The sequence below is a fragment of the Colias croceus genome, chromosome 1, assembly GCF_905220415.1.
Source record: "Colias croceus chromosome 1, ilColCroc2.1".
Classification (NCBI taxonomy): domain Eukaryota; kingdom Metazoa; phylum Arthropoda; class Insecta; order Lepidoptera; family Pieridae; genus Colias; species Colias croceus.
Window position 1 is genome coordinate 10,700,259 of NC_059537.1, and position 26,939 is coordinate 10,727,197.

The 26,939-nt window shown below is 35.2% G+C and overlaps 1 protein-coding gene across 2 annotated transcripts; it reads left to right on the plus strand.

Moving 5' to 3' along the window:
• Positions 1 to 956: 956 nt before the first annotated feature.
• Positions 957 to 26,917, plus strand: LOC123692069 (RNA-binding protein 24-B-like). Of its 2 annotated transcripts, none has more exons than XM_045636715.1 (5): positions 957 to 1,332; positions 10,398 to 10,524; positions 21,415 to 21,487; positions 24,010 to 24,245; positions 24,563 to 26,917. In XM_045636715.1, exons 1-5 carry the CDS (start codon positions 1,111 to 1,113, stop codon positions 24,691 to 24,693), a joined length of 789 nt encoding a protein of 262 aa, XP_045492671.1. In that variant the 5' UTR covers positions 957 to 1,110; the 3' UTR covers positions 24,694 to 26,917. The 2 variants fall into 2 exon arrangements, with proteins under 2 accessions (XP_045492671.1, XP_045492675.1); XM_045636719.1 differs by having other exon boundaries at positions 24,566 to 26,917.
• Positions 26,918 to 26,939: the final 22 nt, after the last annotated feature.

Genomic DNA, 26,939 nt, shown 5'->3' on the forward strand with positions numbered 1-26,939 from the left:
ATGATGAACAATGACAAAAGGAAGTGTTTTGTCGGTAAGAACAATAAGTTTCCCACGTGTGAAGCCTTCCTGTGACATTCGAAACTGTAATAGTACGATATCCTGATCATTTTTACAGTGTAAGGTTTATTTCCTGGAATGATAGTTTGATGATAAATTAAAATCGTGACAAATCGCTTACGTAAGAAAGTAACTGCAGATATAGGTATAGGTATACTTAGGTATTTTTATTTGAATAACAAAACATTAATATTCTAATACTTATTAGACAGTTAAGTAGTTATTAGTTAGTTCAAGTGAACTAAATAAAACTAATGTTGTTATAAACTTCTTTTAAATAATTAAATAGTAATATTGAGTACCAATAATAATAAAAAAATATTAATATTATTTTATATGGGATAATATTCAATGACCTATATATACCTACCTACCTAGTTAGAATTTTCGGCGTTTAAGCTTCATTCATGTGATTAGTGAGTACTGAGTACCTACCTAGTGTCTCTCGTCTAATTTCTTCAAAGTTAAACTTTTTAATGATGGTTCAAGTTAGACAATATTTTTTTCATTGCGTTATTGTTCATTTTCAAGGTTGTTAGATATCAGTGCCTAGTTTTTCAATAAAGCGAGTTTTTGATAAAGGTAGTTTTTATATTAGTTCTACGAAAACCGGATGTTTACCTGAGCTTTTGTAAATATTGATTATAATAGTATTCTCAGTTTTAGGGTTGCTCGCATATGTGCAAACGTTACTTAGGAAGGATCCTAATTTATTTCACGGCTAAGAGAAAGTATCAACTGTGATAACGAGGCATATCATTACATGGTAGAGGGTAGCAGGCTAGGCAGTAGGGCACAACGCATGTGGCCCAAGTCCCAACAACGGTGGCGAGTGGCGACGCATCTGGTGATGGCGCGGGGAGCGGGCGGGGGTTAAAATTAGTACCCGTGCGCCACGTGCGCTTCGAAGGAGCACCAGTCCGCGCGCAACCACCGTAGACAACGTACGTGTCCACCCGCGTGTTAAACATAATCAACTCGTCCGCTTCAGCGGAGTGACAGTGTTCCCAGAGTGTAAGGGTGGTCGGCGCAACGGAGGCGGTGCAAGGAATGTTGATGGCGGGCGCTTTGCCGGCCGAGCCTGAAGGGCTACTGGCGTTGGGCTCGCTGCCCGGCCAGAAAGACACTACCTGGACAAAATTGTTCGTTGGTGGGCTACCATATCACACGACAGACAAAAGCTTAAGAGAACATTTCGCGGTGTACGGGGATATCGAGGAAGCGGTTGTTATCACAGACAGACAGACGAGCAAAAGCAGAGGATATGGATTTGTAAGCATCTTTTTGAATAGTGTACCTATTTAATTTATTGTTCATGAGTATTAAATTCTGTTATTAATACGATAGGTACGTATATAAATAGTGTGCAATTATAATGTAATAAACCTAGCCACGTACGACGTAGAAGCGTTGCTTTCAGCTGAAACGACACGTAAACTTTGCGTTGCCCTTGCGCATTCGTGTTTCTACGGCTGAAATGTACAACTATCGAGCACTGTTATCGCTCTTGCTTTTTACCAAGGTACCTATGTTGTTAGTACCTATTGCGATATTAAATAATGATTACGGAAGTTTATAATAGTGTTTCAGGCCACGTACTAACTACTAACTATTTTCCGCATCTATTCATACATTTTGTTCCCAAGCCTAGTAAAAGAACAATCTGGTCTAAAATAATATTATGATATGTATTTCTTAGGTCAGATACCTAATTAGTTAAATAAAATATATTCAATATTATGTTTGGCAACATTTTTTTTATAAATGTAGCTCCAAATTGGTGGACATTAGAGTAATTTCACAGAACATAAACTGCGTCGCGTGGTAATCCCTAACTATCCGTATGCCGTCGTCAATCATCGTAAATAATACATTGGAGTCGTTGTTAAATCTACACTATTAGGTATATTGCTTTTAAGTGTTTTGTACCTGTATTTGTAGAAACCGAGCAGATGTTGAACAATTACGAAAGATGCGGTGAAAACTCGCTTCAGAGAATCTTTGGCGGACTAAATTCGGAGTCTTTTTGTGCAGTATACCTAGTATAGGGCTCGTGGGAAATGAATCACAACCCCATTTTCAATTCAACTGGGGTAAGGCACCCTGTTCGAGGGACTCGGTGCACCCTCTCTGTGACATCCAAATAGCTTTAATAATCGCAATGCGTCAATGCAACACTTGGGCGGATCGATATAGAAAAAGTACAACAATTACTGACTACTACTACTACTGCTGCTACCTACCTACCTACTAAATAATTACGGATTTCGTAGAAGTATAAAAAGCAATTTACTAATTGTTGTAGGTAACTAGGTATTTAAATGTTCTCCTACTTTGTCAACCCACTAGTTTAAAATAATTAACATCAATAATGAGAATTTGTTGGTACTCAAAAAATACCCTTCTCTAGGTACCTAGGTATACCTATAACTATTAAAAAAGAAAGAAAGCTATTAATTTAGTTGGACACGAAACTAAAGCATATTTTCAATTTATAGGTACCTACCAAGGTACCTAATTCCTGTGCTAATTCTCAGAAATCTACAAATAGGTACCTAGATCTCATTGGTTTTTTTTATTATTATTAGCAATTAATAATTATCTACTAATTACCAAAAAAGCCCTAGTTAAGCAGAGATACAACCTTGAACCTACAAATCTCGGTTCCATCTATGTATTATGTACCTAATTTAACAAAACACACTTTTTAATATGAAGATAAAGTTTAATATAAAGTCAAAACAACTGCATTGTCAGCTGACATTATTCAATACATAGCTCATATGCATTAATTCGGCAGTTACAAAACATTGGACTTCGTAAGAAGGTAGGTAGGTACTTTTTGTTCTCAAAAATTCCATCCAACCAAGAGTATAAAGTTCTATGATGCAACTAACAATCATAAACGCAATATTGAAGACCAATTAATTCGTAAAATGACTTCAAACGCTTCACATTTATATGACACATGATATACAGGTACAAGAGTATCGTATCGCACCAGTTACTGGGCAGGGTCTACCGTCTACGTGCTGAAGTACATATGGAAGACAAAAGACCCGTCATCTGATAGCTGGCGTGCGGGCCAAGTGCGCTTTGCGTTGGCTTTTTTATACCAGCACATAGTTTGATAGACCACACATTAGAACCGTTTGAAATTACGCGTTTGTACCTACTGTGAATGGGAATGCTTTTTGTTGTTTGAAATTGTTACAAGACAGTCACAGTAGTTGAATAGGTATGATAAGTAATTTCCAAATATTATCTGGCGACCTCAGATAGATCACACTTCATTCATATTGTTCGTAGGTAATGTGAGCACATAGGGTCATTGCGCCTGTTCGCGTCCACCTGCCTATTCGCGTCCATTTTGCGGATATCTTTTAGAAAATTCACGAAAATAAGTATTTGTTATAAGAAAAATTTCCGATAATACCTCAATGTATAAGAGACATGCACACTTATTCAAAATATGCCTGCGCACCGCCTATCCTATTTAAAAAAAATATTTAATTTTGGCTATTAAACGAGAGAGCTAAAACGCACGGGATTTTGAAAAAAAAAATCGTGCGCAGCGTCGCGTTTGACGGTAAGTATCTTGTTGTTAAATGTGAATTTTTGAATATGTAACTGTTTCTTTACTTTGCTAACAAAATATGGAATAGTATGGATTATAAATCAGCTTATTTCTTTTACAATTAACAGCTAAAATAAGGTGGACGCGAATTACTACACCGAATTTGTACAACTTCCATTTTGCGTCCACGGTGGGCGCAAACTATACCTATAGTGCATAACAATGGAGCATATTGCGTCCACATTGTTTTTCATTACGTAGGGTCATTGCGCCTGTTCGCGTCCACATGCCTATTCGCGTCCATTTTGCGGATATCTTTTAGAAAATTCACGAAAATAAGTATACTTTAAGTAAAATTGTACTAAGAAAAATTTCCGATAATACCTCAATATATAAGAGACATGCACACATATTCAAAAAAAGCCTGCGCACCGCCTATCCTATTTAAAAAAAATATTTAATTTTGGCTATTAAACGAAAGAGCTAAAACGCGCGGGATTTTGAGAAAAAAATAGTGCGCAGCGTCGCGTTTGACGGTAAGTATCTTATTGTTATATGTCAATTTTTGAATATGTAACTGTTTCTTTACTTTGCTAACAAAACATGGAATAGTATGGATTATAAATCAGCTTATAACTTTTACAATTAATAGCTAAAATAAGGTGGACGCGAATTACTACACCGAATTTGTACAACTTCCATTTTGCGTCCACGGTGGGCGCAAACTATACCTATAGTGCATGACAATAGAACATATTGCGTCCACGTTGTTTTTCATTACGTAGCAATGAATTGTTTGTTAAAATATGTATTTAAAATAGATTGTAAATTTTTGACTAAGACTACAAGTTGATAACTTAAATTTTCATACAATTTAATTTTCACATAAAATAATTTTTATGCTATTTTTTCATTTTAAAATGAGTATTCTAAGAATCAGACTAGTGTCTTTGAGAATGAGAGTCAATAAGTCTGTGGTTAAGAAAATAATAGTATAAACAAAAAATAAATTTAATAGAAACTAAAAAATAGGGTAGGTAGGTAATCTTAACAGAACTGATTATTATTTATTTACATAACGTAACTTTATTTTTTGTTAATTTTTAATTTTTTAGTTCTAATAATAATGAGAAGATAAATATAAATAAGTTTTTCCAGTTTCCTTACAGTGAATGTTGATTTTAGGGTTCCGAACCTCAAAAGGAAAAACCGGAATCCTTGTAGGATCACTTTGATATCCTGTATGTCCGTCTGCCGGTCTGTCTTTCTGTCAAGACCCTTTTTCTCAGTAACGCGTGGAGGTATAAAGCTGAAATTTATATTGAATACTCAAGTCTACGGTCCCTTGAAGCAGTGAAAAAATCAAACTTATAAGCCAAAGTAATCAAAAGATACAGCCGTTTATGCTGCAAATTTTCGCAAATTTCGACATTCGCAAGGGAATCTAAAACCTACAGGGTACTTTAGATGAACACAGACACTTGAAGTTTGGTACGAAGCAACGTCTTATAGCACAAATAAGGGAAACATTGAAAAAATAATCATTTGCAGTTAAAACAAATGAAAAAAAACAGGTTAATACGGAACCCTCGGTGTGCGAGTCCCACTCACATTTGACCGGTTTTTATTAAATAACTATATTCGTAAATAAATAATTTATTAAAATCTAATTTTTATTTGCATTTATCTGATAAAAAATCACCCAATACACTCTTAATTCCTTTTCTAAGCTGGTGGACGCGAACTGGTCCACAGGTGGACGCAAACTGGAATTTTTGGACGCGAACTGGGTAAAACGCCTAATTCTGTTATTTGTCTAGATAAATAAAAACCACATGATATTTCCAAGACAATTGAAAGTAAATCTTAAAATAGACTATGTAATGAACACGTTACATAAATTTTGCGTTGAAATTTGTTCTGGAACATTTTTATTTTCTCCTTCAAACTTTCCAACTGCACTAAGTGGACGCGAACTGGCGCAATTACCCTAGCAATGAATTGTCTGTTAAAATATGTAATTTATAATAGATTGTAAATTTTTTTATAATATAAATTTTCATTCAAATTAGCAAATTTTTATGCTATTTTTTCATTTTAAAATGGGTATTCCAAGAATGAGACTAATATCTTTGAGAATGAGAGTCAATAAGTTTGTAGTTAAGAAAATAATATAAACAAAAAAGAAATTTAATTCATTAGAAACTAAAAAATAGGGTAGAGGTGTAGGTAATCTTAATAGAACTGATTATTATTTATTTACATAACGTAACGTTGTTTTTTGTTACTTTTTAGTTCTATTTATGATGAAAAGATAAATATAAATAAGTTTTTCCAGTTTCCTTACAGTGAATTATATTAATAATAATGTTGATTTTAGGGTTCCGAACCTCAAAAGGAAAAACCGGAATCGTTGTAGGATCACTTTGATATCCGTCCGTCTGTATGTCCGTCTGCCGGTCTGTCTTTCTGTCAAGACGCTTTTTCTCAGTAACGCGTTCAGGTATAAAGCTGAAATTTATATTGAATACTCAAGTCGACGGTCCCTTGAAGCAGTGAAAAAATCAAACTTATAAGCCAAAGAATTCAAAAGATACAGCCGTTTATGCTGCAAATTTTCGCAAATTTCGACATTCGCAAGGGAATCAAAACCTACAGGGTACTTTACGTGAACACAGACACTTGAAGTTTGGTACGAAGCAACGTCTTATAGCACGAATAAGGGAGATATTGAAAAAATAATCATTTACAGTTAAAACATATGAAAAAAAAACAGGTTAATACGGAACCCTCGTTGTGCGAGTTCCACAAAAAAATAATTGCCGAAGTGATAACCTCCTCCTTTTTTTTGAAGTCGGTTAATAAGTATTCAATTAAAACAAATGTTTCGTAAATTATCATACATCTCCCGCGTAGTCAAAGAAAAACCTGCATAGTTCTCGTTCCCGTGGGATTTCCGGGATAAAATCTATCCTATGTCCTTTCTCGGGTATCAAAATATCTCTAGGTATACCAAATTTCATGCAAATTGGTTCAGTAGTTAAAGCGTGATTGAGTAACAGACAGACAGACAGACAGAGTTACTTTCGCATTTATAATATTATTATGGATTCTGTGCTAATACTCAAAAATACATCCTTAAACATTGTTAAACATACCTACTAAACCTAGCAAATTCTTAACTGCCCTAAGTTCCTTAGTTAATACATAAATGAAATACCTACATATATAACCACAGATCAGTAAATAGTTACTACATACAACGTATAGTCTACTTTTACGGTTTATAACTTGATAGATATATCATATAACAATAATTGGTTGCCTTCATTAGAAGCCATAAAACATTGAAGGTGAAAACACATTATCACAGCGAAAGTGCCAACTTTTAGGGGTTTTCTCTTTTAGATTAAATACCTATGACGCTAAAGAAAATATCAACAACCTGCTCCCTCTTGCAACGATTAAAAAAACACCTTTTTTAATTAAGTCTATAGGTATTCCTACCTATTATCACTATTTCTTTCATATATTTTAATGAATATAAGTAGGTATTTTCTGCATAATGAATTAAACATTTGATGATTTTTTGTCATTAATCACTTTAAATTGTTTTATTTAAAATATCTTCGAAGAAATACAATCATAACAGTTATACAATTATACATACGTAATAGATTTTTCTCTATGAGGCGTGGTAAGATTTTCCGCTTAAATAACTGGGCGGTACTGTGCTTGGCACGCCTCTACGTACTATCATATTGTTTCTTTATAACAAATTGAATAAATTTATTTATACAATTCGTTAAATTTAAAGTACATTTTGTTTTGTTACGTGTGTGCTGTGCTCATTTCTATCGATGCGAAATTATCAACAGGATAATCATGCTGTTAAAAGTTGTGAAAAACAAAATCGTAGGTACCACATAAAGAATGTTCTTTTATGACAGTAGTTCATCTCTTCTTGTTTGCTGATCTTATTACCCTGTAATGCTACGTGATTTAAGATGAATATATAAAATCGGTCAATTCAATAAAAGCCTTGCGAAACACCCTCATGAATTTCCGATGTTCTCAAAAACGCCACTAGATCTACCTATGTTCTCAATTGTGGCACTTTTGAAAGTCTTCACTATATTTTATACATTAAATAAATATAAACATGCCTTAATCTTGTGTTGTTTGGGAAATTATTTCCCAATGGGCTCTTTTTTTATAATCTGCACTTGATTAGGTATCCTGTGAGGATCGGAACCGATCGAGGAAGGTATCGTTAATTTTAATTTTTAGTTCATTTTATCACGATTTTTTATGTTTTTAATATTGAAGTATCTGTTTGTAATATTAAAATAGCATAATTTTTACTAAATGGTAAATAGTGAAAACGTAAATTTATTAAAATTTGGACGATCTAAATTTAATGTCATTTCCACTAACAACTTATTTTTAGGGGATAATGTCGCCTCCCTTTATTTCGGTATAAAGCTTAGGGTTGCCCAGAAAATTACCCTAATTATGTATGTTTTGAACATTACTCATATTAAATTAAAATTTGCTATTTTATTTAATTTTTTACTCAGCAATTATTATCTTTATCTTTTTATAAACCTCTATGCAAAAAAAAGAATGAGTTTGACCTGTGTCTCTTTATTTTGCGTTGCTTGTAGCTGCTAAACCGAATAGATTAATTTAGTTTTTTTTTTGTAATCGAAAGTCTGTGTTTCGATGTTTTCACGTTTGGTAAGATTATAATGATAAAAAAAACCTTTCTGTATTTATTTCACTAGTAAATTTTCGTTGAAAGTGTAAAACTCGTTTCCTATCAGCTTCGGTAAAATTATGCAAAACGTTATCAATACGCTAGCTATTGCAGGAAACTGGAAGAGGTAAATGAGTTACCGACTGTTTTACAACCTGCATTTTATGTAAATAGCTTTCGTCCTAAAACATGTTATCGCCCGCGACTTTGCTTGCAAACAAATGACGATAGTAGGATATGTAGTAGGTACAATGGAATCTTTGTATTCCTATGTACAAATATTTGATTTCGACTCGCTTAATTAAGATCCGGGGCTCAAATATTTCTGAAGAGAACACATTATTCCTTGCAATTTTTATAACTTGTACAAGCTGAAAAATGTAATATTTTTATCATTTTATTGTAACATAAATTCCTTTATTATTAACTTTTACAAAGTGACAACATACAAGTACATACATATATTTAGTACGAGCACAAAAAAATACGGCAGATAATCCTAAATTGGCATACCTTCATACAAAGCGTGTTGTTCTGCGCGCACCATTTTACGAGCCCGTAAACTTTACCGGAAACAGTTGTCATTTACAACAGATTATTATTTTTAAACAGTGTACTGGTACTTCAAACTTTTCACTTGCAATAATTGTATTACTGAAACTTGCAACATTTATCCATACTAATATTATAAATGCGAAAGTAACTCTGTCTGTCTGTCTGTCTGTCTGTTACTCAATCACGCCTTAACTACTGAACCAATTTGCATGAAATTTGGTATGGAGATATTTTGATACCCGAGAAAGGACATAGGATAGGTTTTATCCACGGGAACGGGAACTATGCGGGTTTTTCTTCGACTGCGCGGGCGAAGCTGCGGGTGGAAAGCTAGTGAGAAATAAATTATAAATGTTAGTCTTTGGTGTTATTACCTAATTCGTGTCATAGACTACAGAAAAAAAATTATGGTATAAGCTTACAGGCTTACAGATATGGTCATCAAAATTCTTTTGTCAATATTTTCAATTGTATCTCCAGCAGATGTTTTTTTCTGAATTGTTTTTGGCATAAAAATTTCTAAAATTTCTAAATATCGAACACTTTCATAAAATTGTAGTTTTCTACTTATCCACCTTATCGCTATGGACCATACCAAACGCAATTTAAACGCTTTAGTAAACATCATTTTGTATAGGTCGCCATATCGAGGTGATTGCAATATACCAAGCGAAGTATTTAATTAAAATACGTTTGCGTTCCGATAAATTTCCATGCAATGACATTTTTTCAGTTTATCGGCAGCGCGGTAGTTTCATTTATTTTCATTTTCATCGCAATACATAAAAAATATATTATTTCGCATGTTTTTGGAGCAGTGGCAAGGAGATTAATTATTGAATTCGATGTTACATATAATAAAATATATCCTTGGAATTATCCAAAATATTTAAATTCCCAATTGTATAAGACCTTCAATATCTTTGAGGTCATCTAACATTTGTTTCGATCGGTTTCGATGTAATGTGTTTTAGCCATTGTATTGTGGCCTATGGGTTTAATGTTAAGCTTGTATTTCGTATCGTGGATTAGGTATTTGCTGGGTCAGAGTATACTGGTCGATAGTCGGTGGAAAATTGAGGTGGCGACCTGTGGGGCTCGCATGCATTACAATAGGTAATGTGAACAGCGTATGTTTTATTTTAAATCGATTTACGAACTCAATACAGAAAATTCAATACAAGAATTAATGTAATTATCGTTACCACTGGATTTTGAATCCGTAATTGCGCTTGATTTTGCCAGTTAATTTACCTTTCTATAATAATGTAAAAACTTTAATCTTCTCCCTGATTGAAATATGTTATTACTTGCATCTGTGCTAAAAATTTCAGCAACAAATGACTCAGTATAAAAATTTCCAGATATGAACCAATGCTTTCAAAGTGAATTGTGACGTCATTCCCAGGATATAGTAGTGGTTTGATATGAAGTATCTCTTCACAGGTAATCATGGGAGACCGGGCGGCTGCGGAGAGAGCGTGCAAGGACCCAAACCCGATCATAGATGGAAGGAAGGCTAATGTTAATCTGGCAATCCTAGGGGCTAAGCCGAGAGGAAATTTGGCGCCAGGTAAGGATCTTTATATCATGCAGGTATCTGAAAGCGACAATTGTTCCTAATACAACGTAAGGTTCTCAAGGGATGGGATCTCTACAAAGGATGCATACCATGTGTTTATAGGGTTTTATCAGTCGGGTACTTAGGAAAAACTTGATGTGTACTATAAATATACATATTACATATCGGCTCCAAATTAGCACACAAACTGTCAAAACCTTGAACATTATCAAAAATCGTTAATTTGTAAAACGAGTAAAGTTAAGCGGTGATTAGTATAAAATATAAATGCTAATTTTGCCTCGTTAGTGTTCAGTGTCTTGTGACCCAAGTCTACTGAACAGTCGACTTAAATTGGTATTTGTTTTTAAAGCTTTATCCAAACAATACAATTCGTAAACACTGCAACAGTGACCTTTATTAACCTTTTAAAAAATATAATGTACTTATTACTTGTAATTTATTAATAATTTTACTTTTTTTTAATGTTCAATATCTTTCACATAAAATGCAAGAAATGGGTTCATTTAAAGGATGTATTATCAGAGCTCAGCTGTTTAACAATTTTTTGTTGAATATTGAATCTTTTTTTAATGTACATGTTCGTTAAGTCGACAATGTGTCGTTTACACACAAAAAATCATACGATACATCTTCGTGGGTGAATTCTCTGTGGGGGTTTGCTTGGTAACTAATTACTTCGATATGCGCTTACATTTCATGATTAGAAAAGAGTGAAAAGACCAATCCGTGTAATTTAGATAATGCTTAATTATGTAGGACACATTCTTAATTCTCTACTGGTAAACTTTCTTTCTTCTTTCTTTTTAAATACTTAATATTGTACGCTTTGTTTTAAAAACGAATCTATACATATAATAAATCTGTAGAAGGGTCAATTCTGTACATTGAAAATATTGAAAAAATAAATAGCAGGGGGTGTTACTGGATCGATACCAAACCCAAATATGTGATTAAAAAAATTTTTGTCTGTCTGTCTGTCTGTCTGTCTGTCTGTATGTGAAGGCATCACGTGAAAACTAGCGGTTCGATTTCGATGAAACTTGGTATAATTATACCTTATTATCCTGGGCGTAAAATAGGATACTCTTTATCCTGGAAAAATACGTAGAAAAATAATAATCTTAATTTTTCAGTTTTATCCATAGACGTTGTTCCGTAGAACCGCGAACACACGTTGCGTATTATTACATACAGGCCTAGCCGTATTTGGGAATTGGGTCCAATAGATTTTTATAAGATGTTATTGTCAGAGGTACTCAAAATGGATAAATAAACCATCCACGCGAAGACCGACATCCGCGCGGACGGAGTCGCGGGCGGAAGCTAGTATACAAAAAATTTGTTTGGATTTAGGTTAGAGTTTCATTTATTGGGAAGGCATCTAGGTACCTGTTGACTGTAGAAAATTTTTAGAAACAATTAGTATTGTTATCAATTAAAAAGTGTACAGGTGCCAATCATTTGATTGATTTTTGTCATTGTTATTTTAAATTGCATTCGACACAAAGGTTCAAAACTCAAACTCAAACATTCATTTATTCAATTAGACTACTATTTAGTAGCACTTTCGAATCGTCATTACATAGGTAAGTATTTTTAACATTTACCACCGATTCGGAAAGCAGTATCTATGGAGAAGAATCGGCAAGAAACTCCATAGTTGCTCTTTTAACATCATGTAAATATTACAATATATGAAACTTATATCTAACTACATAATATATCATAACTAGCTTACCGCCCGCGGCTTCGCCCGCTTTCTCTTAAACGATTTGAAATTTAAACTATCCTATCTCTCAAGTTGGATCGAACTGCACATGGTGTGCGAAATTCATTATAATCGGTTATGTGGTTTAGGAGTCCATTGAAGACAAACATTGTGACACGAGATTGATATACCAATGAACTGTCTTGTGGTTTTTACGCGACAACCCTCCATGGGTTTTTATCGTCCATATATTCCTGAATACTGTAGTAGGTACGCTCTCTGAACTAATACATTTTTATATAAGTTTTAAATTTAGAACTACTAAACTCTTTAATATTATGAGGAATTCTATTGTAAAAGCGTATACCTTGACCCATAAATGAATTTTTAACTTTAGCTAATCGGAAAAATGGCATTTCAATTCTATAATGACTGCCTTGTTTATAATGACTGCCTTGATTTGTATTATTTTAGATCCAAACACTACCGAAAACTACCGAAAACTATTTATATAAACAATTGGCGATTGTCTTATGTCTTTTGGCAGCGAAAAGCAATTAAAACAGCCAGGTGATTAGATACAATATAACTTGTATTTTCAAGCCGATTTGGCTAGTGGCCACTTATTTCAATTAAAGCTAGTGCAATCTATACTAATATTATAAAGAGAAAAGGTTTGTAATTATGTATGTAATATCAAATATGTATGTATGTATGGTATAAACTACTGGCATAAACTACTGGACCGATTTAAAAAATTCTTTCACCATTAGAAAACTGCATCTTCACTGAGCAACATAGGCTAGATTTTATCCAGGAAGTCCCACGGGAACGGGAACTATGCGGGTTTTTCTTTCAAAACGCGGGCGAAGCCGCAGGCATAAAGCTAGTCAATTAATAAATACGTACAATAGAAAATACATATTGTACAAGTTACCATAAAAAAATAACAAAAAATAATTCTACTCTATTACAATTATCTTAGTGAATAAATAACCAAAACATTGTGAAATGTGAATTGGATTAAAGGTAACAATTAAATAAAGGGCACGTTATCTTTATTATTACAAAATTGATAGAACCGTATCATTTGATTATTTTTTGTTTTGTTAATAATCCAGATTTTGTGCATAGGACAATATAAAAGTAGTGGAAAAATAGATTGTTAGAAAATTATTACGATGATTCATAAAAAGCGCTTCAACATTTTTTTTAATTCTTTACATTATAGACTTAATTCCTGTACAACTTTCTGTACCTATCCTGTGTTGATGCGGTTAAGTTGTTTTTGAAGTGAAAACTTCTTTAGCGGCGTTGGGTATAAAATCTTAAACTCACGTCAGGACACGTGGCCTGATCGAAAAAGCGTAAGACGGATTTTTTTAGCCCTTATATTCCATGCGTAAGACGGATACCATTCCAAAATATCAAACATGCTGAACGTTAATAATCAAGTTTTCACTTCTGCCGGCACTCCCGGAGTGCAACCCGTCTTTTTTTTATGAATTACGACTACGAGTCAGAAATCTTACCGAGCTTGGTATTATGATAAATATTTTATTAATATCTATTTCATAATCGTGTGTAAACTGTCAAACAAGATTAAACATAGCCAAAATATAATCAATAGAACCTTCGCCCAGCGTTTAGCGTTTAGCTACTATTTTGTATTCTGTGCTTCAACTTTACATGATTACATCCCCACGTCACCGATACATATTTAAAGCATTGCACATGCAAATGTTCTGTCAACAGTATCTATAATCCTACTAGTAACATAGGTGAAGTCACGGTATGTGATTAGCGGAACCGCCCGCCCCTCCGGAAGTCCCTAAACGTTGAACCGGAAGCATGTAGGCTCATTAATTGATTGCGTCTCGCACGCAACCCTTGTAAGCCTGTCTCGCTTGCGGTAAAATCTGCTGACGTCACAATTTATTAACCAACTGTTGGACTTTGCTTGATTTGATGAACTAAGATTTGTTTTTAACAAGCAATGAGAAAAAACGTATTGTAAACATATGGCCAAGGTATTGGCTTATGCAGTGGCCAGTTCGAAACGTTCCTACAGAAACAACCCGTTGTTAAAGTTTTTTTTAGTTTAAAAACAGTAGGTACATTATGTAGGTGCATAATATGTAGATATTATGATAAAGTATAGTAGCATAGAGTAGGTAGTAATTACATTTTAATGACAAAGAATTTTAAATAGGGTCTGCCTTTGCCTATCTATCTAAATATGCACTACTAGCTTTCCACCCGCGGCATCGCCTGCGTAGTCAAAGTAAAACCCGCATAGTTCCCGTTCCCGTGGGATTTCCGGGATAAAACCTATCCTATGTCCTTTCTCGGGTATCAGAATATCTCTATACGAAATTTCATGCAAATTGGTTCAGTAGTTTAGGCGTGATTGAGTAACAGACAGACAGACAGACAGAGTTACTTTCGCATTTATAATATTAGTATGGATAAATAGGTATAGTTTCTTGGTATTCTATGGAATATGCATTTAAATAAATCGTATTATGTAGTTAGATACATAGGAACCTTGAGCGGTGTGTGCAGCTAGATAATAGATAACATAGTAATAAATTTCATATGGTGCTACTTTTATGGTAATAATAGTTTGAAATTTTACATGATATGAAAGTGTATTGATTAATTTGGTTTTACGATAATATCACAATAATATCTAGAATTTTATTTTACAGCCAGTATTTCCATATTAATTATTTTACTGTACGCATAGGTATTTTCAATATGATAAAACGAAACTTCCATATCGCACCAAATAATAGACTATCAATCATAAACGCCTTCAAGCCTTCAAGGCTTCGTTATTAAGTTGAAGTAATTCATGTTCAGAAACAAAAATTTGGGCCTTTCAAATAAACATCAGAACAATAGATCAGCGTAACGCTTTTAAAATGGACATTTATTAAAAACAACAGACTTCAAAATATGTTAAACAAGGCCACATACAGAGATATAATCGTTCGTACAAAGCATACCTACACGACAATCAAAGTTAACCTTTACAATGACGTGAGCTGAAACTACCACAAGCAATAGAATTGTGTAGAACATGATAACGGCAATTGTATCACGATAGATAATGTGTAATTTCATGCTACCTATGAGAATCGTTGTTTTTTAATTTCGATACTGTTTATATCTACTCGTATTGACCGATGTTATCTTATGATATAACAAAAGTAGGTTATGTTGAGTAAATACATTGTATTTTAATTTTAAAATTGAAGATTCACGTGAAGACTGCTTGGACACGTTGCTTGTATCGTTTATTTTCCCTGTCTTTATAAAAATAATAGAAGAAGGATAAGTAGAAAATAAACGCGTTCAAAAACACATATTTCATTCTTAACGAATAATGCTTTCTTCATCGTTGCATGTTTGAGTATTTGTGATTGATGACCGTGTGTCATTAGTATATTAAAAGGGGGCAGCACTTAGGTTATTTCATAATTCACTCCTGCGTAATTAATCGATGCTCCTATTGTTTTCTTTATCAAATTTAGGTGAGTTTCGCCAGCTGATAGATCAAAGTGTGAACAACTGATTCTGGTAACCGCTACGTCGGTATTGTTCGTTGCGAGGCCGAGGGGAGCGGGGTATCGCACAATGGGTGCGGGCGCGCATGACGGCCACCTGGCCGTGCAGCGTGCTCTACCGGTCCCACCATAATATGCCCTATACATCCCGCCGGGACTGCCCTCATGTTGAGGGATCGCTATTGATTGTAGCATGCTCGCTGGTAGCGGGCAACCATAACCGCGTTGCTTGCAGATGTATACCTAATTATTTGGACAATGTCCGTTTAAATTCGTTTCTGCTATCACCATATTTTTACTGCATAGAAAGCAAAACGTGTAGATTTAAAAATCGACCTTGGCAATCAAATGTTTGTTGTTCAGACAAAGAAAATTTCAATAATCCAATGTATATTTATGTGAATAAACAATAACCTTGCCCTCAAATGTTTTATATTTGAACAAAATACGTTCCATTCAAAGATTTTGTAAAGAGAGTATTCCTTTTATCTGCCCTGTTACCGTGTAGTCTTTCATTGTTTGAGTTAAGATTAAGGTTTACGATGCAGTTCCTAACGTCCGAGCCCTTTCATAAATACTTCCAAACGGTAGTCTGTTTAGTATCCCTGGATCGTTTCAAAATATTTGTTCGCAACCTGTTTAGGCTCACAATCTGTTCCTAACGTGTCTAAAAGGGGTTACAGTAATTGAAAAGTTCATGTGACGGTTAAACTTGTTCATATTTGTCGTTTAGTCACTTCACCATACGACCGTTATGAGGGTTACCGATTTGTGAAAGCGAATTCAACAAATTCTTTTTTATTATTCAGTTACCTGCTGATGCTTTTATGATTGTCATTCAAATTTATGCAAAATTTAAATTATGCTACATCTATAAAACGAAAAAATCCGGGTCTTTTGTATTTTTTTTTCATATTCATACTTTTTAAAGAATATTATTCAGCGTCGATTGATGAGTATAGCTTATCTGTCTTCGACGACTACACATTGATTTGGCGCCAAGATAAATATACGTTTTATAAACGATAATACGCAATTTCAAAGAATTTAATAATGGAAACGGTTTGTTTAGTTTCCCATATATCCCTTTATAATCAATGAGGGAAAGTTGAGAGATAACAAATAAGGAATTTTATAAATAAATGTGAAAATATGCAAATGTAATGAAAATGTATTTCGCATATTAAAATACTTATAAGTCTTGTTTAAATTGCCTCATTGTTGCCTTTATTTGGTTAGGTGTTTAATTTCCGTAGAACATACGGGTCGCGAGGACATGAATTCAATTTCATCGCTAAACAGTACATATTTTGTTTATACAATTTTAACTACTGCGGTACTAAATATGTAGCCTAGTTTCTAAATACGTGGAAGCTACGACCAATGAGCGATTTCAGTCGGGCCGATGTCGATTATGAAAACATTGTTAAAGTTTTATTATATAGGAGTGTTGATGAGGGCCGAACGAGGCACTTGTCCAAACATACCGGCGACATGTTGAATTATTGAGCGTTGAGCTCGCTGGTAATCGATTCACACCTGTCTTGGGTGACAAGAAAAACTTAAATTACATCTACTTTTAATGAATACGACGGCCCAGCAATTAGTACCTAATTGCACATGATGCTTAATTCGGTGGAGCGTATGACGCTTAAAACTGAAGCTTGCAAGTCATCATTGATTAATGAAGAGTTTGTGGGTGCGAATACGTTTGCAGAGGGGTTAGTGACGCTTTATTTTTATAGGGTTGCCATTGCAAACAATTTGAGTAGGTCACGCACAGAGGTCACGTTTTTCCAAAATATCACTTTCCTAGATTGCACCTACGCAAAATTTCATTCAAGTTGAAGTGAGTTACAGGAATGTCTATTGGAAATTTACACAGGAAAATTAAAAAATTTTCTATTAAGACAAAATTGTGAATAAAAGAAGACGCGTAGACATTGAATTATGTTTTTTTTTTTTGCTAGTAACCCTAGTTAGCGTGTGCTGCGGCCGCTCGCCCTTCGCCGGTGCATTACTTATGCATACTCGTCCGCCCCAACTCATTCCCGAAACTATTTTTATTTCGGCTTCGGGATTTAGGCGTTGAATGCACTGATGCTCGTGTGCCCGATCAATAAATAATTGAAAGCAATGTTTTTTGTTGGAAAAATCGATAGCGTTACGTGTAATTGTGTGAGGCGAAGCCATAATGGTTAGGTAGCTCGGCTACACGTGATCGTATCTAACTTTACTGTAATCGTGTATATCTTTATTTTATTGTACAGAGCGGAAAGTAATTATTGCTAATTCGCTTGTGTGGTGGTCAGAAACACAATGTATTGTTATTGTTTTAACATTAGTTTTGAATGTATTGGTACTGCTATGCGGTAATCATTTATCTATTTATCGATTTTTTAAACGGAATTATAACTTGAATTGAATAAAAGTCTAAGCTACCGTAATAAATACGCTTTAGCCTTTAGATATTAGACCTTGCCTTATTATAAATAATTGAACTCTTTCCAAAATTTGATTAAAGTAATCACAAAGTAATGGTACCTATTATCGAGTTTAATTAAACACAAATATTTAGAATAGAAGCGTATCTTTCTGAAGCTAAATAATTTCTAGTATCGCTGTTTATATTTTCTTATAGCGAAATAAAAATAATCAAATTGAAGTATGAACTGAATATTCTTAGTGAATATTGATTGTATTATCATCATATTACAGACTTGGGAACCATCTTTTTTGCACAATTTTCACATTTACAAAACACAGCATTTCACATGAAATTCTTTTTTTTTTAAATCTATTTAACTAAATCTTCTTCCCTACATTACTGTCACTTTAACATTTTATAACAGTAGAATTATGAAAAGGGCAACGGAAGTTTCTAGCACTATTGTTCTAGAGCCAGTGTTAACACAGGCACTTTGAGGTGGGCGAGTCTCCCCTTGTTGCACCGTGTAATGCGATCCCTAGAGGCGACTTCCGCACGAAGCCCCGTTTTAATCCTCCGATATCGCAGATTACCTTCCTACTGTGACTATCGATTCCAAATCGCGTTGATGCTAAGTTTGAAGCAGACGATACTGATACTGATACCAATCCAAGCAATGCGTCAACATTAGTGAATATGTTTTCATCACACCTAATTCTTGGTTCACCCAGGAATTAACGTTTCAATTGTAACACTACAATTGAAACGTTAATTCCTGGGCGAGGATTGGCAAAATTTGAAAGTTCCCTGTTTAAATTCTATCGATTCATAAATATTGAGTACCTACAATCGAGACATTCATCTAGAAAATAAGCATTTCACCATTCTTTTGCAAAGGTTTCACAGAGTACCTACGTTGCTTTATTCATGTCTTAATTATTATTTATGTACAACAGCTGGCGAGCAGAGGTTGGGTGCGAGGCAGTCCGACGGCGAACGACGCGGTTATTTATAAAACAAGAGTTGCGTCTCGTTTTGTCTTCAGTTGCCTCTTTATTTTGTCTAAATATACGCAGTTTTGGGAACGTCGCGGCCGCCTCTGCCGCGAGTCGCGACATAAGAGTTGGCTTCGCGCCAAAACCTCATATTTTCTCGACCGATTTTCTTTTGTCCAAGCCTACATTGTATGCTTATACTCACTGCCATAAAACAAAATGGACACAAGCTGTTGGTAATTCGTAGCGTAAAAAATTACACAAACTATGATTAATGATTATGCAGCATATAACGTATGTACAACTAAAATACCAGTGTCGCCTGGCATAATCTTTGCGTTGGTGGTAATTTATCTGGCACGTGTTTATAAAGCTGCACGGTCTGCGTCTATTACTATAACTATATTTAGTGTTAAATTTATAACTTTGTACGTCATAGACGACACCGATGATCAAAAGGAAGGCCACCGGACATGCCAAACTGTCACGGTCGTGAAAACATTATGTTTGGTCACATGAACTGGGCCATGGTATGACTGGTCTACATCTATTCCCGGGTCTTTAAACGAAACTTACAGACTTAGTATTGCTACATGCTCACTGGTATTCCTACATTATTAATTAATCATAGTTTTATTGCTCGTTTTCGGCTTTCTGACCTGATTATGAAAATACGGAAGTTGTAAACACGATTTAATGGATAACATGGTGTGTATTCATAGTAAATACAATAGAGTTGTTCGCTTCAACGTTTTGTTATTTTCTATTATAACAGAGTATTAAAGTTTTAGTTTGAGCACCCTGTCCTGTACGTTCCGGCCGTGTCTAAAATCGTATTTCCGTAGAATCCTTACAAGCGTCGTTCAGCTCTCCGTCGGCTTTGCAGTTCGATGACCCGGACTCCAGACCTGAAAACGCGCAAAAACACTCAAAACAAACCTTTATTTACTTCAACGGGACGTATGCGATCGCTCCTTCAGGGGAGAGTGACTAATGCTTACGGCTGCGTCATTAGGCTTTTGGTCAAACAACGCTGCGTCATATTTGTTTAAATAAATGTGGAAACTGTAGAAAAGGCTAATCGATTTCCACTGACAATTGACCGGGTCACGTACAGACAAAGAGTTGTATATAGGGCATTCTCCACTGGTATTTAGAGAAAGAACTTAATGTATCAGATAAGGTTTATAGTGGACAGTGGTTCGACCTCGGCCGTCAAATGGCACGCCATCGATCGAAATGAGGTGGCACATCACGCGTACATGGAACACGCGATCAAACCTTTTGATTTTTGAATACTGTGTAGTTGTCAATACAATGCCTACCACATTCGTATCTATCATGCTATATTTACGGTTGGTTCACGTTTTGTATAACATCTGCCACCAACCCTTACCTATTAAGTTTTATCTGAATCAAACATGGTAACATAATATTCGTTTGTGTTATTCAGAACACTAATGACTTGATTGCAATTTGTGATGAAAATGATTGTTCACGTTTATATGGAAGGTCGTGCATTATCGTGACAGACGAACCGAAACTTCATCCGGGGTACTCCGGATGTAATAGTCGGTGAAATTTCACCACACACTGCCGTCAAAGAGTTCAACTGGACAGTGGTCACGCTTCTATGAATATTACACATTAATCAACATTTGCTATGACAACATCATTTACCTAAAGCAGGGCTTTTATTGTGAGCCTTATTAAAGTTTTGAAACATTCAAAGTGTAGCTTATTATTATTTATTGAAACCGGCAATCAGACAGACGATACGAACGGCCGTATGCCATTTATAGCTGGAGTTTGTCGTCTTCTTGTCAAGAGCTATCTGACTGCCGATGCCCGGGCGGGCGCTGAGCGACCAAAATAGATGTAGCCTCGCGCTGCTTAACAATGCAATAAAAAGAAATTAACATTTCAAACGTCGCCTGTGCTAAGTTGACTCTTGTGTCATTTGGAAGTGATCCAAGCTCGCAGTGATATATTTTACCGGAGTCTTCTCTAGCCGCTTCCGTTTAAGTGGAATTAAAATAGAATCTTGAGAGCATACCTATGATGACAGATATTTTTCCGTTGAGTTTTTTTGAAATAATTATAGAGGGCTTATTTTAGAAATTAGATGTATTGGCATGATGAACATTAGAAAACTAATTCCATATTTTGTTTCAGGTTTTGGATTAGCTGCAGCAGCCGCGGCAGGTGTCCGCGCAGGTTACCCAACAGTTTTACCTGCTCACTACGGGTAAGCTTAGTTTGAAACCGAAGCTTATTTGCATTTATAACACTTAAATGTTCAATGGTTCAACACTTCGATGTTTGCCAGCACCAGCGGCATTGACCTGCCGCTCAGACATCTCACGAGACAAAAATCAGACGATTTCTAACTGTCTTTATGCACCGAACAATATATGGGTTTCCTTAAACAATAATAGTGGATACGTTAGCAGTTCTATAAAGATGTCCAACCCTGTATTGTAGCTTAGTAGTTCAAGTTTCCTTGTCAACTTCACCTTAGAAATAATAACTACAAGACTAGTTTGACTGTAGGTAAGTAATATGAGAGCGAAGCATCACGGAACAAGAACAATTAGCTGAGCTGACTTTTGTCTCGGTAGATGAGGCGAGCGGCTTCTCCAGACGGCTAGCAGCGTGGCGGCCAGCGGACCCCGTCTATTCTAAATAATCAAACATTTTCACATAGGTATCTATGGCAAGAGTGAGCGTGAGAGTGGATTTTTCGTTTTGGGTGTGAATTAGTCGATTGGGTTTTTTAATGTTTACGTTTTAAAGCTATTTCGTTGCGTGGGCGGCGCCGGCGTGCGGAGTCGCGCGGGCGCCGCCCATCGCCATCACTTTACGCATCGTTCTCGACACTCAATGTTTTACTTTTTATGTTTTTATGCCGTGTTCGTGTAATATTTTGATTTGACTTGAGTTTTGTTGGTGGTGGATTTCGTTAATACACTTACAATGTAATTCGTAACCGAATGTCCCTGGTAGCCTGTGGCGCGCGGTTGCCTAACAGTTCTTAGAAAAACGCTCACTAATTGATACAAAAAAATCAACATACAAAAAAATACCTGTAATAAATTTTTTACACAATTGATTTAGATGTTGTACAGACAAGTATTTGTCTAGAATTGGCTGTATTCGATAGAGTGGTATGCTCATAATATTTCGCTATTATTATAGAGCGGGTCACGAGTTATAAGAGTCCATTCACTTAAAAAAATACATAAATGGTTAATAAAATGCAACAAAATGAATAACTTATATATTGATAATATGTGAATGGCCTCTAATAAGGGATTTTCTGTTACGTGTGTCCATGGATATAACCAATCTAGAAATCCATGGATGCGGAATTTTATTTCTTGACGCAAAGAACGCCGCCGTGCTACTATCGTAATCAAATTAGGTTAAATTATATTAGTAACACCACCACGCGTATATTCTTTTTTAATATGTATTCTAAGACAATTTTATAAAATGAAATATTTCACAAAATTTGTAGGTCTGCATGTTTATGATGTACGAGTTTTAAATACCGAGTTAGGTTCCTAACCGTAATGTAGTCGTTTTATTTTATGTAAATTTTAGTTTACGTTTTCAATTGTGTATCTATGTAGATGTGAAGCTTGTGTGATGTTGCGCCAGTTTTGTTTATAATGCTCTTTTCGCGTGTTTTTTTGTTTTTCAACTATCCTTCTCTAGATAAACACCTAGATAAGTAAATGGACCAGAAAAATTTGATAGATCTTTGTAGTCGTTCTTATGTAAGTAGGTATTGCGCTATCGAATGGGGCTAGAATACCACAGGTGGGCGTACTACGCGGGCGGAGTCACGATTCGGGCGTGTACTACGCATGCGTATTCATCTCGACCTCCTGTACCGAGCTAATCTTTAATGCCATAGACATTAAATGCCAATCAATCTGTCTCCATTGACGACTTAGTGTCAGAGTAAGACGAAAACTCGGATGATGGCGAGGGACGTGGCGCGGTACCGCTCGAGGGTTCTCCAAAAGTGCTTATATCGAACTTTCTAGTGCCCTTTAGCAAACTTGACCGCCTGTCGACATCGCGTTAGACGAGATTCGCAAAGTCAACGTTTCTTTCATCTGCTAACCAGTTTTTCTATTTTATTCGTTTTTCAAATCGTATAAGGTTATCAGTTTATCTTTACATTTTGTAGAAAAACTGGGTTAAATGTTCCCACTTATGATATTTCAAAAACAAAGACATGATCAAAGATTTTCTAAGAGGATAGGTATTCTTTTAATTTGTTTTAAGTCCCAATGCTATTTGCAAACTTTAATCTTTCGTGTCGAGATAGATCGCGGACGATATGCGCCAGTATAAATCCACAAGACGGGGATATTTTCGTCGCGGCGGCATGGACTCAGCCATTTGAACGTTTTAGCTGATTTTAACTTTCCGGCAATGACGCACGGCGGCCGTTCACCAACGACAACTGCTAGCAATAGCGTACTCACAAAGATCGATGTCTACTAACCATATAAAAATGCTCGTCTGCCGCTGGGTCTAGGTATAGTGTTGTTTGACTCTGTTTTGATAACGGGCGTTTAGGGAATCGTGGCCTTACCAAAAACACATTAATCCGCTAATCATTGTATTGTCTCACTCTCGAGACGAAAAGAATTTGGCAAAGCATTGATTACGGGGTTAATGAAGTTTGCGAGTAAGGCGTTCGTGTGAGGCATGAGATATTTAGTCGTTGAGTGTTTGTTTTGTTATTGGCAGGTTGTCGCCGGGCTACGTGTACGGTACTCCCAGTTATATGGGGACGGTTGGAGGCATGAGCGCGGGCGTGGGCGCGGGGGCAGGAGGGCTGGTGCAGCTGCCGCAGTTGCAGCACGCCGCGGCGGTGGCGGCTGCCAATCACCTGTACGAGTACCAAGCGGCCGCCGCACAGGGCGCCGCGGCCTACCAACAGCAATATGCCGCTGCTGGATTCGATCCATACGCTACTGCTGCCGGTATGTTTCAAAGATTTTATATAAGTTTTAGGGGTTGTGGACTCTTATAACGTAACATGCCATAAATGATTAAGATTTACAAGACTTTTAAATACTATAAAATCTCACTTTCTATTACATTTAAAAGCTCAATCATGTAGGTAGAAGATTCTTTCATTCATTCAATCATGTAGGTAGAAGATTCTTTCATTCATGTAGGTAGAAATTCAATCTACTTTGTAAAATTGTAAAAAAATCTTAACTTTTCAATATTGTTTATACAGATTACAGGTCTAATCTAATTAGATATTTCTAATAAGTAATATGTTACATTTCAGCAGCTGCAGCAGCCGCGAACAGCGCCGGGTACATGTCACCCTACTACACACTGCAGGGCGGCGGCGTGCAGGCCCCCCTCCTCCCACCCCTCCCCTACCCCCCACCTCTACAAGAAGCACGCATGCAGTAACAAACACTGCAACGCATCTCGGTAATGCGCTAATATACCTAATCTCGAGTCCTACATAACTTTTTTACTCGAAGCAAATGTATATATAAAAGGAAACATCACTATGGATTTGCGTTACCATAAAGCCAAAAATTATTTCGACCAGTTAATTAACCAAAAATGTTTAGCGTGACCAAAGCGAACCTTTAGGATTAGAGGCTTAAGTGAACGGTGATGGTATTAAAAATATTATACAACAAAATAATATAATGTACGAAGTAAAATATCAGTTGTAGCTGACAACTATGTGAGGCATGCCCTAGTCCGAGACTAGGTGAAGCCATAGTAAACGCAGTGTCCAGTCTTGTATGATGAACATTTTTGCATGGTTGCCAGCTTAAAATAATTTTACTTAATCTTCTACCTACATGTTTATAATTCTTGCCACATTATTTTTACTTCCAGTTACTTTCATTATAATGAAACATATTTTTTTACTAGTATGTTTATAAAATTCCGTGTCGAATATAACTAGTTAGACCCAGCGCGCACGAGCAACTTTGTCTCCGCAACTATTTTGTCTCTCCCATCAAATGTATGGGGAGTTGCGTCGCTACGTGCGCGCACTTTTATACTAGCCCATGGGTGGGAGAGACAAAATAGTTGCGGAGACAAAGTTGCTCGTGCGCGCTACCTCTTAGAATCAGAATGGGGCGAAAGCTGTTTCATGACAATAACGAAAACATCAATATTGCTCATTATTATTGCGAGAGATGTCTCATTTATCTAAGTATTTGTAGTATTAAAGTATATTTCTTCAATTTATTTAGCGAATACTAACATCATTGATAAAACGCAGGGTCATAGTATCTCCATCTAGGTTTCTAGAATATAAATTTATAGTCTATCGTCTCTTCCAAATTATTTTCTTTATAAACTTGATAGTATACCTACTTGCGAAGAGTTCCTAATATGTGGTATTAACTTCACGCTACTTTACGATAAAATATATCAAATTGTGCTCTCTTAAAACTCGATGGGCGATTTCAGATGTTGCAGGTAAAAAGGTTTTTAAAGCAATATTGAATAATTTTCCGTAAGATCTGTGTATTTTATTAGATACATAATGGGGTAATTGTGGATGTGTAAGTGTATGCTTAAATTATAATGCTATATAAGCAAAAATTTATCTTCTTTAGTTCTCTAAACATGTCCATGTTGCTCAATGTGTCCTAAAATGGACTTGATTTAGCTTAAGATTGGAGATCCAAGGGCTTTTACGTAAAATTAGCAAAAGTACTTATTCTTAATTTATGTGTAACATACGCAGCCCTACTAATTTTATCTCCAAAGCGGTATAGGGTACTTAATAGTTAGAATAATTCAATTACTAGTCCACGTAATATTAATTATAATGAAATCTTGACAATCGCCAGTCGTATTTTCACTAAGCATAATTTTAAAATTATTTCTTCAACTTATCAAAAATTAAATTTGTCTTGCGTATTGTGGTACGCAGGATTGTCCACAGAGTAATAAGAAATGTCACTGTGACATTGATCGGACGAATATTAATTTAATTAGAGCATTACGTATGTAGTAAAAATATGTAATTAATTAACACATAAGCGGCTGGCGTTTTAGTACAAGTTAAGGACACTAGACGGAATAGATTATTTTAGTACGTAAGTTTAATTTTAGTTTAAATATGCTGTTATTCGTAATTTATTTTGTTGATATTTGTAAATCTACATGTTGATAACTATTTATTATGTGAAAGAGGAATAAAAATTGTTAAATATTTATGAGCCGAATTGAATTTCTTATGGCGTATGTCAGTTAGTAATAATTCGGTTCGATATATTGAATTAAACACATAAAACTTTAAATAAGTAGACATAAAAATGTACCAAATAGAACATTGTATGTAAGCCATAAATTGGCCATCTTGCCTTATGCACATAGAGTATAATTAATAGTTAAAAAAAATATATGTACTAAATATATTACACATATCATCAAATCAGATTATGTATGATACAATTCGGTGGCAACTCACCGTGCAGTCCATAATAGTGCATTTCATTCGCAGTAATTATAAGCACAATTATTTATGTATAACATACTTAAATGAATGTGAATTCATAATAAATACCTAATAATTGTTAAAAATAATTTAAAAATTATACTATAATGTACTTAATTTAGGATATTGTAAAATGGAAAATAATTTTTTAAGGTACAACCAATGTGTTTTTATTTCCATA